Source organism: Triticum aestivum, chromosome 4A (genome assembly GCF_018294505.1).
Source record: "Triticum aestivum cultivar Chinese Spring chromosome 4A, IWGSC CS RefSeq v2.1, whole genome shotgun sequence".
Classification (NCBI taxonomy): Eukaryota; Viridiplantae; Streptophyta; class Magnoliopsida; order Poales; family Poaceae; genus Triticum; species Triticum aestivum.
Genome location: NC_057803.1, coordinates 605,541,975 through 605,556,748, shown reverse-complemented (window position 1 = coordinate 605,556,748; position 14,774 = coordinate 605,541,975). Strand labels below are relative to the sequence as shown.

Genomic DNA, 14,774 nt, shown 5'->3' with positions numbered 1-14,774 from the left:
GCGGATGGACTCGCAAACGTAGTATCCACAAAAATCATTCCCTTATTCCTGCCACAACCACTTTACAAGAAATAGAGGTCAATCAAACTGATAAGCAAGAATGCCAAATGGTATTAATGAAACTAGCGCTTGAATCAATAGGAGATGCGCGGAACATGCTACTATAGTACTTACTTTTGGGTGTCTAAATTGCAGCTTCTTCAGGAGTCCTAGAGCTTTTTTGGAGAATTTTTTCCAAACCCTGCCAGACAAAGAAAACAATTACTTGATATATTAGGAAATGAACAAAGTTGCTGATATGGTGAATAATGATCGATTTAACTTACTTCTCGAGCATTTGAGTCATGTCCGCATAGTCCTGGGGATCTTTTCGTCTTGAGTCTAAGACGGTTACTAGTCCCTGTTCAAGCTTAATCTCTAGGAGAATATAGTGGTAACTGCACACGCATGCATAATTCATCAATTACATTACTATAACCTTGACTAATATATAAGGGAAACCGAATATGCACAAGACAGTAACACTCACTTGAAGTTGTAAGGAAAAAGTAGATGAACCGGCAATGGATGTACGGTGGCAGACACACCTCCGAGTACATTAAGGGCGTGCATGATTTTCTCGAAGTGGCTGAGGCAAACAAGCAGAATGGTTTTATGTGTTGTCCATGCCCTAAATGTGGGAATACGAAGTCTTACTCTCACCGGAAAATCCTTCACACCCACCTGCTTTACAATGGTTTCATGCCACACTATAATGTTTGGACGAGGCACGGAGAAATAGGGGTTATGATGTAAGACGGTGAAGAAGAAGATGACGATGACAACTATGTGCCCCATGAATACCGTGATGCTGCAATGGGGGAAGCTGCTGAAGATCAAGAGGAACCAGACGATGTACCCAATGATGCTGCAACGGGGGGAGCTGCTGGAGATCATGAGGAACCAGACGATGTGCCCGATGATGATGATCTCCGCCGGGTCATTGTCGATGCAAGGACGCAATGCAAAAGTTAAAAGGAGAAGCTGAAGTTCGATCGCATGTTAGAGGATCACAAAAAAGGGTTGTACCCCAATTGCGAAGATGGAAACACAAAGCTCGGTACCGTACTGGAATTGCTACAGTGGAAGGCAGAGAATGTTGTGCCTGACAAAGGATTTGAGAAGCTACTGAAAATATTGAAGAAGGAGCTTCCAAAGGATAACGAATTGCCCGATAGTACATACGCAACAAAGAAGGTCGTATGCCCTCTAGGATTGGAGGTGCAGAAGATACATGCATGCCCTAATGACTGCATCCTCTACCGCGGTGCGTACAAGGATCTGAACGCATGCCCGGTATGCGGTGCATTACGGTATAAGATTAGACGAGATGACCCTGGTGATGTTGACGACGAGCCCCCCAGGAAGAGGGTTCCTGCGAAGGTGATGTGGTATGCTCCTATAATACCACGGTTGAAACGACTGTTTAGAAACGAAGAGCATGCCAAGTTGATGCGATGACACAGTGAGGACCGTAAGAAAGACGGGAAGTTGAGAGCACCAGCTGACGGGTCGCAGTGGAGAAAAATCGAGAGAAAATACTGGCATGAGTTTGCAAGTGACCCAAGAAACGTATGGTTTGGTTTAAGCGCAGATGGCATTAATCCTTTCGTGGAGCAGAGCAGCAATCACAGCACCTGACCCGTGACTCTATGTATGTATAACCTTCCTCCTTGGATGTGCATGAAGCGGAAGTTCATTATGATGCCAATTCTCATCCAAGGCCCTAAGCAACCCGGCAACGACATTGATGTGTTCCTAAGGCCATTAGTTGAAGAAATTTTACAGTTGTGGAATGGAAACGGTGTACATGCGTGGGATGAGCACAAAAAGGAGGAATTTAACCTGCACGCGTTGTTGTTTGTAACCATCAACGATTGGCCCGCTCTCAGTAACCTTTCAGGACAGACAAACAAGGGATACCACGCATGCACGCACTGTTTAGAAGAAATTGAAAGTATATACCTGGACAAATGCAGGAAGAATGTGTACCTGGGCCATCGTCGATTTCTTCCGACCAACCATCAGTGTCGAAAGAAAGGCAAGCATTTCAAAGGCGAGGCAGATCACCGGAAGAAGTCCGCCATGCGTACCGGTGATCACGTACTTGCTATGGTCAATGATTTACACGTAATCTTTGGAAAGGGTCCCGGCGGACTAGCTGTTCCGAATGACGCCGAGGGACACGCACCCATGTGGAAGAAGAAATCTATATTTTGGGACCTACCCTACTGGAAAGACCTAGAGGTCCGCTCTTCACTCGACGTGATGCACGTGACGAAGAACCTTTGCATGAACCTGCTAGGCTTCTTGGCGTGTATGAGAAGACAAAAGATACACCTGAGGCACGGGAGGACCTGCAACATTTGCACGGAAAAGACGGCATGCCTCTGAAGCAGTATAAAGGTCCTTCCAGCTACACTCTTACGAAAGAAGAGAAAGAAATCTTTTTTGAATGCCTGCTAAGTATGAAGATCATGACTGGCTTCTCATCGAATATAAAGGGAATAATAAATATGCCAGAGAAAAAGTTCCAGAACCTAAAGTCTCATGACTGCCACGTGATTATGACGCAATTGCTTCCGGTTGCATCGAGGGGGCTTCTACCGAAAAACGTCCGATTAGCCATTGTGAAGCTATGTGCATTCCTCAATGCAATCTCTCAGAAGGTGATCGATCCAGAAATCGTACCAAGGCTAAGGAGTGATGTGGCGCAATGACTTGTCAGTTTCGAGCTGGTGTTCCCACCATCCTTCTTCAATATCATGACGCACGTCCTAGTTCATCTAGTCGACGAGGTTGTCATTCTGGGGCCCGTATTTCTACACAATATGTTCCTCTTTGAGAGGTTCATGGGAGTCCTACTGGAAACAAGAATATGTTCGTTCTATTCTTGTTTCTACACAATATGTTGTTTCCAGAGGTTCGTTCTGTTCTTGTTTACACATTCTGGGGCCCGTATTTCTACACAATATGTTCCCAAGTGGATGGTGGATGTTGTGCGTGATAGTAGATCACATGTTGTGCAACAGCATAGAGTACTCAACAGCATAGATCACATGTTGTACTCCACTAGGTAGTAGGTGTGAGATATTAATCTTGTCATTTTGTTAGTACATAATTAGTGGCTGCGTCTGCATGTAGCTAGCTTGGTTGCGTCGTAGTTAGTTACCGAGGAGTGGATCGAGTGATTCGGTCAGCACAAAAGTGTTTAGTTTCCATGCATGTAGGATCATGTGAGTGACCAGCCAAGTGATTTGGCCGAGTCAAGTTAGTGGCCGTTGTGTTAGCTAGTGGTTAGTGCATGGAGAGTTTAGTGGAGTTAGTGGAGTACGGCGTGAGTGCGTGGATCTTGGCTGAGTGCCAAACTTTGTATAAATAGTCATCTGATTCAGTAATGAAAAAAGAGGCCGAGAGGGCCGAGCACCAAAGATGTAGCACTAGTGTTCACCAAGGAGCAGACCCTCTTGGCAAAGCCGCGGCTGTCTTCTCTTGGTGTATGTGTGTGTGTGCGTATGTGTGGAGTTCCTCTCCCTGCGTGTGTGTTCTTGTGTGAGACAAAACAGGCGAGGAAGAGATCGTGAGAGAGCTGTGTGACAGCGCAAGGAAGAGGAGCGGCGCTGCGAGGAGGCGGCCCCAACAGTAGGAGACGGCCTGTGTACTCATCAGTCAATGTTCAAAGGGTACTCTGCTCGGTGGAGTGGTCAAAGGGCAGAACACAGGTCATGGACCGCTGGACAAAAACGATGTACACTATTGTGTAGGGTTCGCGCACTGGTGGCGAAAGAATTCCAATGCGTTGGGTGCTAAAGTAAAGTGGGGTGAGAAGATGTACCAGAAACAACATTCAGTTGTTCAAAAATAAAACATTCTGGTCCCGACCTCAAATGACCTTGAGATGAACAGTAAAATCAGGAACAAATGAAAATGAATTCCCAAAATTCTGATTTTTTTTTGGAAAACATTGATAAATGTTTTTGAGTGCCTTTAAAATGACATGCAAGATCGATACGCATGATCGGGAGCAGGCGGACACGCATTTTTTTTTGTTTTATCCAGTCCAAACCTAGGGCGGATAAGTTGAGACCCAGACGAGCCCGGGCATGCCCACAAAGTTAGACTGATCGGGAGGGTCCACGCCAATTGTCCCATATTTGTCCCCTCTCTTTGCCGTTCAAGGTCAGCGCCATCGGGCACCGCCACCGGAATTAAAAAAAAAGTTTGGCCATCGATTGACACTTTCGGGTTCGGATGAAGAAGTCCAAACTGAAATAAAAATTAAAAAAGCAAGGCCGTCAATGATCGCTTTGTAAGGGATATGGATAGTCATGATGAATCTTCTTTGTTCATGGTGACAGAGAAGAATAATAACGACATCCCACAACCTTTAGAAAGGATATGTTAATGACCGAAGCTTACCGCTTTTGGAGTACGCAGATATTTAAGCCGGTCGCGTCGCTCCTCGCGTGGCAAGGTGGGACTAAGCCCCCAACCAAGACGGCCTAACATGGACAAAATGTTACATCTACACTGGAAATCGTAAGCAAAAAAATTTATTTGGTGTTTATAACAAGCCGGCCGGCCTAACACGGACAAAATGTTACATCTACACTGGAAATCTTAAGCACAATAATTTATTTGGTGTTTATAACAAGCCGGCTGGCCCAACACGGGCAAAATGATCGACGTGCATGTGCGTGCATGTATGTGGTGTTTTCATAATAGGAGTTTGTGGTTCAAATGAATGTGGCAGAATAAAAATGTACGAAATTTCTTTTAATCTCAGTTTCACAGCAAAAATGGAGATTCAAAAATCCACATGGACCCCATTTTTATATTCATATGCATGAAGAATGAGTAAGATCTTTAGTGGAATTATAAGTTCTTGATTTTCATATGGTTTGACTTTGATTTGACCAAGTTTATTTCGACTCCCGTATTGACCAAATTCATGTGAACAAAACACCAAAGTTGACAAAATTCTTCTGATTTCTTCTCATATGGTTTCCTCATGCATTCTTATCATTTTCCTACATTTTTACAATCATGTGAACCAAACAAGCCTTAAAAGTATTTTTTCGCTTGGGCCCTTTATTATACATGCTTTAATTCATTTCCAGTTCATAACAAATGGATCTTGTATATACATGCATGATTTTTTTTCAATAATATGTTAGTTCTTCTTCTGGTAGAATTACAAAATTTTGGGCACCGATTTTACGTGCAAAAAAATGTATAGAAATCGCGCAATTTATTTACTAGTTAGTAGGTGTTACCATGTTTGCAATTCTGATCTGTCCTGCAAAAGATAGCTGCTGTTGACACCATTCATGAGTTTGATTCAAGGGAACGTGGCAAAGTACAAATGGACGAAGTTTTACTTTGGCCTCAGTTTCAAAGGAAAAATGCTGGAATTCAGATATCCAGTTGGACATCTTTTTCTGATTCATATGCACAAATAACGAATAAGATCTTTAGTCTAATTAAAAAAATTCATGTGGTTTGACTTCGATTTTACCACTTTTTTTGGCTTAGTGTGTTGAAAAAAATTCCTACGAGAAAAACAATCAAGTTGACAAAAATCTTGTGATTTCTCATCATATGTTTTGCTACGGCATTCCTATCTTTTTCCTAAAAGTATCTTGGGAACCAAACAAGCCTTAGAAGTATTCTTTTCTCTTGGCTTTTTTAAATTAATATACATGTTTTAATACATTTCCAATTCTACAAAGGTGTGATATTTGTTTTCTTAAACAAAAAGTAGGCTATTCTTTAGGCATAATTGCAAAATTTGTAGCACCGAATGTAAGTGTAGAAATAAAATGTATGTAAATCTAACACAAAAGTTTTCATATTTTGGTTCTACAAAGGGGTGACATTTTTTTTGGCAGAATATTTGGTTCTTCATTTGGCATCATAAAAAGAAATTGAGTACCGATTGTAAACGATAAGTTAAAATGTTATAGAGATATCTCAAAATGTTTTCATATTATAACAAATTGAATAGTGTGAAAAATAGAAAGTTAGTAGCCATTAAAGGAAATGTTACATTTTAGAGAGCATGGATGTGTAGTACAAAACCAAAGTGCATGATCAACAAGTGCTTCTGTTTATATTGTTTTGGGGCCAGAATTGTGTTTATTTTTTGTTAGCCTACAGATTGTTGTATCATTTTAATGAAAATCTTTACACACAATGGCAATGTCTTTTTTTGGTACATTACTTAAAGCATTGGAATTCTTTAAAGCGTAGTCCGAGCCATACAATACACATCCTTGTCGCCAGCGGTTTGACTGGTCACCATGAACGGCAGGACAGAGGTCTACTAGGGGTTACCTGCGTTATGTTCGTTTGGAAGTGTGAGAAGTATGCTGCATAAGATATGCTGCTGCTGATTAATCTGCATTGTTGCATGTGATCTACTATCACGCATAACACTACGGCATCACCACATGATGTGTTCATGCCCTGCGTTCTGGCCAGCGGTCCATGCCCTGCGTACTGGCCATTTGGCCATTGATTGATCACCATGCACGGCGGGCAGCACAGAGTCACAGAGGCCAGGTCCTAGCTACTAGTGACTAGGGGTTACCATGTTTGGAATTCTGTGACCCATGCTGCAGAAGATATGCTGCTGCTACGCTGTAGCACAACATGTGGATGTGGTGACCATATCAATGCACATTACAGCAGCATTAGCACATCATATATTTTGTATCCTGCTGCACGCCATGGATGATGGAGGCAGGAGCACTCGATTTCACAATGCATCAAACCCTGAAAATTCAAAAAAAAAAAAGAAGAAGCATCAAACCCGATGAATCCATCAATCAATTTTCTCTCCCACCCAACATCCAACAGGAGCCAGCGATGTGCTGCGCCGACTGGACTGTGCCTACATAAACACCCACCCCCCTTCTCTTCTTCCCAACACTCCTCTCCTCTCCAACCAAGCGAGCCAGCCAGCCATCTAGAGCTAGAGCTAGAGCTAGAGGTAGAGGTAGTAGTAGTGGTAGAAAGAAGAAGGCGCGGGTAGGCATGGGCGTCGTCAAGGAAATGGCGCCTGTGGCGCTCTGCGTGCTAGGTGTCATGTTCCTCGTCGGGATGGCTGACATGAGCGGTCTCCCCGGCTGCGGAAGACCGACGAGGATGGATCTCCATGAGCTCGCGGCCCAGGTGCGCACCACCCTCGTGGGCACCGCCTCCTCGGCCGCCGGGATACTCATCTGGGTCGGCAAGGTGGCCGACGACCTGAGCGCCGCTGGGTGGGACTGGGAGATGCGCGCCATATTCATCGTCGGCGTCAACCTCTCCCTCGCCTCGTCGTTCCTCGCCCTCTCCGCCCTCGTCTTGGAGCTCTCCTGCGACCCCGTCGTCAACTACTGCATCGCGGCGGGGCTCATCGGCGTGCATCTCGTAGCCGCGTGGGCAGTCCGTGGTCGTCTCCGGGCAGTGAGGCTCCGTCGAGCTACCTAGGTAGCCAACAACAAGCCGGTGGGATTGTCTCTCTCCATTGATTACCTAGGGTCGTGGTTGTGTTCTCCAAATGATGTGTCTGGCGCGCCTGGACAAAGACATCAATCAACTTTCTGTCATTGTTCTTAATTAATCTTAGGGAGTGCGTTTAGTTTATTTTAGGAAGAAGAAAAACTGTACCACCGGTGTTGGCTTAATCAATTATCTCTTGTGTGTTAGTTCTGTTGGCTGCCTTGGTCCTTCATTTACTTCACAGCATTCTACTTAGATCGATGCATGTTAGCATCTGTCTGGTCTATAGCATGAGCCTATTGTTTTCATTTTTTTAACTGTTGTGAATGATGCAATGCCTTGAATAACCTTGGACTCGTCTTTGCTGCTTAACAGATTTACCTGTGCAAATTGCAAAAAAGAAAGAAAAAACTTGGCATCCTGTTACTCTCTGCCCAAGCCCCAAGCAAGTAGTCCTAAATGGAGAGAGGGAGAGTGTGTGTGACCCTCCTGCTGTTGCATGCTTATGTGACGTGGATGGTTAGCTAGGGCATGTCGTGGTTACAAACTAGTCATGTGAACAACCAAAATAGTTCAATGTTGATGGTGTGGTCTCAATTCTCAAAGCATGCACTGCGAGCCTAACTTCTTTTTCATAGTCAGTGTTTTTCTCATCGATGAGAGCCGCAGGTTATATGATCCTCTCATAGCATTTAGCACAGCATCGAATATCACCATTACGGTCTTCAGCCCACAATTTTTGGTGTTGTCGATATTTTGTTGGTATAAACAGGCCCTGTTTGTCAAGGACTCAAGCTCAAGGGCTTATATATTATGACACATGCATTGGATTGATTGTCCACTAATATATTATGGTGCATCACGAAATCTTTGTTGTATTGGTCAATTTTGTTATCCATGGACGCACAACAAAAACGATTAGATGTGGCGATGTCTATGCTTGAAAAGGCACTTAGTTACCGAAACTGCTCCACAGACGATGTTTCTGCCCGACCTATGCACGACCTGAAAATCCAGCGGCCGGTACCCTGCTTATCATGCGCATGTTCGGTTGGATTTATGTGTCGTGTGTGCATCGTCTGAATTGTGTCGTCCGCATAGCACTGCTGCTTAGTTACCGTACGTTTGATCAGCTAATCATGCATGCATGGGGATCCTGACCTGTGGGGCAGAGTTAGCTAAAGGCACTAGTCTTGGGGATCCTATTGCATGCCCATCCTTTTACCGGTGTGTTGTACTACTAAACGCGTATGCATAGGCTTGGACCATGGGTCAAAAGCGCACGCCAATGTCCACATCTCTGCCATGGACATACGCTAGCTATAGCTGCCATAGGTCAAAAGCCTAATACTCCTGCCTCCAGTCCATCTCTGCCGTGCAGATACGGTCGCTGTACATGTACAGTAGAGAGAGAATATCGTCAGGACCATGTCACGTGAGTCTGTAGCACGACAGCGCTAGCATGCATAGCGTGTCATGCTAGTATTCCGTTCAAACCCGTCCTCTGGTCAAACTATTGTACGCTTGCATGTACTCCTATAGCCTGCTTCTTGTAAAAGCTCCTGCATATATCACTAGCCTGCACGCCAAGAACAACAAAAAGGAAACAACGAATGCATGATACTATTGATCCTTGTGGATTTGGTATGAAAAGAAGCAGTGGCGGAGCTAGCGAATTTCTAAGAGGTAATAGCAAGCCAAGTACCCTAACTTCCTAACTTGCATCCAATGTGATGATCTAGTCCCAAATTTGCAAAACTAGACCAAGTCATACCCCAACTTGCATCTAATGTGATGTTTTAGTCCCAGGCCAATGAGAACTCGCCAATTAGCTGGGCCGGTCAGCGTGCGCGGTTTTGCACAAAACCCCCTGCCGTTTGCCTGAATCAACCCGCTTGCCTGGAACCTGCCTGGGTGTGTTTGGTTAGTGACCTGGGATTTTTCTGCCTGGTGAAGTTGCCTGGGTACGCTGCCTGGCTCCGGGCGTAGCAAATCGGACGCCTAGCCCTCTCCCCAACCTGCCTGGGCAAGATGGCCCCACTTATAATTTACTATACCCCGTAATATATGGGCAAAGCACTTTCCCCTCCACCTCCACTCACGTTTCCCCTCCCCATAGCTCACAATCTTCTCTCTCTCTCTGGGATTGTTCTTGAGAGAAGGGGAGAAGGAATTGCATGGGAAATTGATTATTGGCTTTGCTTCTTCTTTCCCCCAACAATATTTCTAGTTCCTAGTCAGATCTGGTGAAATCGTGAAGATGAGACTGCAATTTTTACCCTATCATGTGTGCCACGATTTGCTGCCCCCTTCTCTGTTAATTTGTTCTTGTGATTAGAACTTGCTAGCATGAACGCATCTAGTGCTTCTTTTCATTTGGCTTCTTTTTTTTACTTGATTGGAAGCTACAACCTTCCAGATCTGAAGAAACCTCTTACTAGAGTAATAATCTAGTAGTACTTTGCATATATGTGTGCACGCATGTAATCTTAAATCTAGCATAGAACAATCTCTCTATTATTGGTTCTACTGACTACATATACGTACATCTCACTTGTTTCTTATACATTTATTTCATCTAATATTCAGATGTATACGGAATCTGTCCATTATGTTATCAAGAAACGACGGACGTTAGGTGTTCTAGCTGTAATGTTGGCCATTGTCCGGTGGCGTCGTCGACGTAGACATTACAGTCTTAGAATGTCTCGAAGAAAGTATGGGCCATTGGTTGATAGAGATCTGGAGAGGCAAAAAAAGTTGAATGACCTGTACAATTCAACCGATAAAAATTGCATCAGTCAACTCCGGACGACGGGGCCGCTACGCAGTGGGTTTGATGATGTGAACAAACAAGTGATGCTCTCCCAATCTACTCTAGATGGCTTATCGGTAATTATCTCATACAAATTATCTATTTGTCGAGTGTTCAACTACTGATGTGGAACTAACAATAAAATTCATGTAGGCCAATGATCGTGGAATTCTCTCTAAACCGATTCAGTTCTACGACAAGTTGAAGGAATTATTTAGTGGCTCGTCGGCAGATGGCTCTTTTATGCAAGACCCTTTCTCTGCAGCTGAAACTGACAATGATGATAAGGTAAAAGATGACATGATGAATGATATGTCCACCTTTGTTGAAGCGAAGGGTCCAACAGGTCATGACTCGGATAAATTAGATACAAATAGTGATGATTGTGAAGCGGTGGCTGCTCTTGCTGCAACTGATAGTCAAGTTTCCTCGTCCAATGTTGCGGCTCTAAAGCCTAACAAGAAAAGTTTCAAAAAAAGTGCAAAGCCAAATACTCTGCCACCACCACAAAATGATAAAGCTAAAAGGTCAAAGCCAAGATCATCTCAAGCATCACAAGATGACACTAATATGGATGTGCTGCTCACAAGTACTTTGATGGGCATACGAGAAACCCTTGCAAGTCCAGTACAGACGGTAGCCCCAAAGGAACCGAATGCTCCTTTATGGGACATGCTCAAGAAGATTCCGTTGCCACCTGATGAGAGGATGTCGGTCGGGATGCATCTATGCAAGCCAGAATTTGCAGTCCATCGAGGTTTTCTTGTCAGCATGGGTCAAGAATACCTAGAGCGTTGGGTGTATACATACTTATCTGACAATTATCCTGCTGGCAAACGTGTCGGCGATGATCTTGTTGGTAACCTTGGAAACAAAGATCCTGCTAGTAACCTTGGCGATGATCCTGTTGTTAACTCTACCCCTTTCTGAGTAAGATTGATTGGTGGTCTACCATATTGTTGGATCCTTTTGGTTGCAAAACACTAGTTTCTAAGTAGTCAATGACTAGCTTTTGGCTATGCACAACTGATGCCTAAGTAATGGCTGATGGTGGTATTATTTTGCTACAGCCTTCTGCTTAGTTTCCAAGTAGTATCAGCATGCATGATATGATTATTAGATGCTAATGTGAAAGCTGTGTTGCTTTCTGACTTTGGATAAGTTTCTAGGTAGTATCAGGATGAATACATAATTAGACTTCTGGTTATGTTAATCCCATAAGGATAATTTGTGTATCTCTTGCATTCCAGATGTGCTGGACAATGAGTATTAATCAAATGTAATGCACTTTGGTTATTCAACAGCAATGTTGCTGTGTATCTTAACTGATTGGCCAAATAATTTTCTAAACTGATTGGCCAACTAAGTACGTTAAGCAGTAGCAGGAAAATCTCAAGGCACTCGAGGACGCAACCTCCAGAGCATCCAGTCCACGGTGCTCATCGGGAAGTTGTGCACAGCCGCGCCGGAAGGCGTCGGCGGCTGCTGCCCACCATCGTCTGCAGCGGCCGTAGCTGGAAGCACGACGCCGACGACCGGGAAAGTGCTGCTGGAGGTAGAGCTCCCCTCTTATTGTTTCCCACATTCCCTTTCTTTCAAAATTCTGAACCCAAAGATACAGATCCACCGACGTTGCGCTCGGTCATGAATATTGCATCCTTGCACACCTGCATCAACAAGATGTCTATAATATCTACCTGCATGCTTAGGCTAGCGCTTGTGTACGCCCATGTTGCCGTATGCTTCCAATCGGTTCGGAAGAAATCCATCTTATATGTGCATACCCGTCAGAAAGCATAAATCACTCTGGTGAATCGCTTTGGGAGTTCATGGTTGTGCCAAAAATTGGTACCAGATCACAGGTTGTTCGTCCATGATTTTCAAAAAGCAAGTACAAGATCATGGTGTTACTGAAGTGGGAAGACAATTGGTCTATAACCCAGTTGTGCGTCAAGCCTGTGTCAATGGTGTTTCCAACGATCAACTATCCCCCTCTTCTGTAGTATTGACAAAAACTGTGCTAATGTTGCTACAGTTTCATCACCAAAAAAGAGAATCCAGTTTTGTTAAATTAATTTGTATAATAATATGTTCATTACTGAACCTGAACAAGGAGTAGACAGATTATAGTTTCTAAAGCTTCTCTGTCGGGATGCATAGGCGAGAAGGACAATTGGAGTCGCCGGCGTCGCTTATGGAGCTCCACACCATTGCCCAGTTGTACAATAGCATGTGCAATCTTCTCCATTCAAGACTAATAAGTGCAAATTGTGAACTCTTTGCCAAACAAGAAGATATGAGGATCAGGCATATAGGCCCCAATAAGGTAGCTATATAGTAATTCATGTGTAGTAGTGTAGATTATGGTCACACTTTGTCTAGGACTGCAGATAGCTATGTCAATAAAAATGGTTATTCTGCATATTTTCTGAATTTTGAGTAAGGGCTTCATGTATAAGGTATGCATGCAGTAGTTTTGACTTGGGGCACTGATCAGTTCTTCACATGCAGGAACGTGGAGAGGTCAATCTGGTCGATTGTAGCCACAAGGTGAGTGGCTTGATCCTTAATTAATCCAGTTAGATTTCATGGATTATTGATTAGTTTTTTAGCAAGCAAATTTTTGTACATCTGATTGTAGGGATACTGCTGTAGTATTTGGGGGAAAGAGTACGTCTGCACCTGATGGTGATATGCCAAAGTTTTGTATTTTCTAGGTAAATTTGCTACATGGGAAGATTCCTCAATGGCAAAAATACACCATGATAGTGATAATGATATACGGAGTACATCCTATGCTGAACAAGAGCAAGATAGAAAAGAGTAAAATATTCTCTCCGAAGTAATTACAGATTGCTTCCAGTGATTTTCAATTCCAAGTAATAAAGAATATAAGGTTACAATTCATCACCTGAAAAAACAGATCTTTGTAGTCATAGTAATGTCTTCTCCAATTGATCATACCGAGCCATGGTCCAAATTTTATCTACAATAGGAAACACACGATGATGACATATCAGATATTACAAATCACTATATGAAATGTTTAATTTTTACTTCCCCTTGTAACGTTAGCTTATCTAGCAAATTTCTGTTATTCTGTACATCTGATTGATAAGTTTCAAATAGTACAGGAACCATATATCCAGATATAATTAGAGTAGGGATCGACACTAATTAAACCTCTTGACACGCTCATTTGAAAGTCAAGTATGTTTATGCAGCAATGCCTTATTACTCCTACAGAAGATACCATTACTGCAGCTCATAGGAAGAGATATTACACCATCAGTTGAGTTTAGCTAAATCTTTAGTTTTCATTACAATGCATGAATCTTATTTATCTCGCTTCAAATGAACAAACAAGAGAGGATGAAGTACCCATCTTCCAGTCATCTGGCAAGCAACAGTCCAGTGGATACTGCAAACCTTCTTAGCAAGCATCATCGAGTGCCATTGTATCTTGAATAACACAATTGTACAGGGATCTTGAATAGCATATCAAACAAAGGCACGCCTAATTGAAATTATGGTCACATTAGTACACGGTAAACTGCACAGTACGAATTAAAATTTAAGTGCAAAGATAGGATAATCCAGAGTTGACACGAAGTAATGTCTAAGGACTAAGATCAAATTAGAATTAATCCTGACAGTAAATACATCAATGAGAATTCATTTCACAATAACATAGCTCATACCAGTGGAGGCATCGAACTGTGCCCATATATTTTTGCGCACCCACGCCCGCTCCTTGTTGTCTTGTTGCGGGCATCCGCGCTGGGTCGCTCGTGAGCATGCTGAGCTCGAGCGCATCCTTCGGCACTTCGGCGAGCAGATTCGAAGAAGGACGGGGAAGAGCAGGGGCGTGGAAGTCCCGCACCTCCGACGGAGCCTAGCGCTGGGATGCTCCCGTGCATGCCGAGCTCCTCTTGGTGGCAGTGGGTACGAAGGGGAGGGGTGGCCCGAGGAGACGGGGAGAGGAAGAATGGGGAACGACGGGGAGAAATGTGACGGCCGGTGGGATTTTTTTTAGGTGAAGCGGTGGGTAGGTAGGTAGGTGACGGTGTGAGGGGCCTAACTGAGGGAACCGTCTCCCTGTCCATTGATATGGGCCAGAAAATTATCAAAAGCCCGATCAATCCAGCCCAGCCGTTCGTCTGATGCCGGATGCCTAGCGCTCGGCTGAGTTTTTTTTACCTGCTAATTCACGATTGCGTTCTTGAATCGGAAACCAAGCTAGCTGCTAGGTAGGCAACGAATGAATCATATCAAAAATTAAAGTATTTGTAAAGGTGTAGTTAGATTTCAGTTGACTAAGACTAAGTTGAGTGATATTAGCATGTTTATTTTTTTTTAAAAATCACCTTTTTTATTTGGATTTATGATTTCTAAATTTAACATGAATATATTTGTCATTTTTCAATTGAGA

At 43.5% G+C, this 14,774-nt stretch overlaps 1 protein-coding gene across 1 annotated transcript; it reads left to right on the top strand.

The window, feature by feature from the left end:
- Positions 1-9,635: 9,635 nt before the first annotated feature.
- Positions 9,636-13,181, top strand: LOC123082561 (uncharacterized). Its single transcript, XM_044504870.1, has 6 exons — positions 9,636-9,814; positions 10,117-10,419; positions 10,496-11,897; positions 12,503-12,668; positions 12,854-12,892; positions 12,984-13,181. Exons 1-3 carry the CDS (start codon positions 9,788-9,790, stop codon positions 11,270-11,272), a joined length of 1,107 nt encoding a protein of 368 aa, XP_044360805.1. The 5' UTR covers positions 9,636-9,787; the 3' UTR covers positions 11,273-11,897; positions 12,503-12,668; positions 12,854-12,892; positions 12,984-13,181.
- The last annotated feature ends 1,593 nt before the right edge of the window (positions 13,182-14,774 follow it).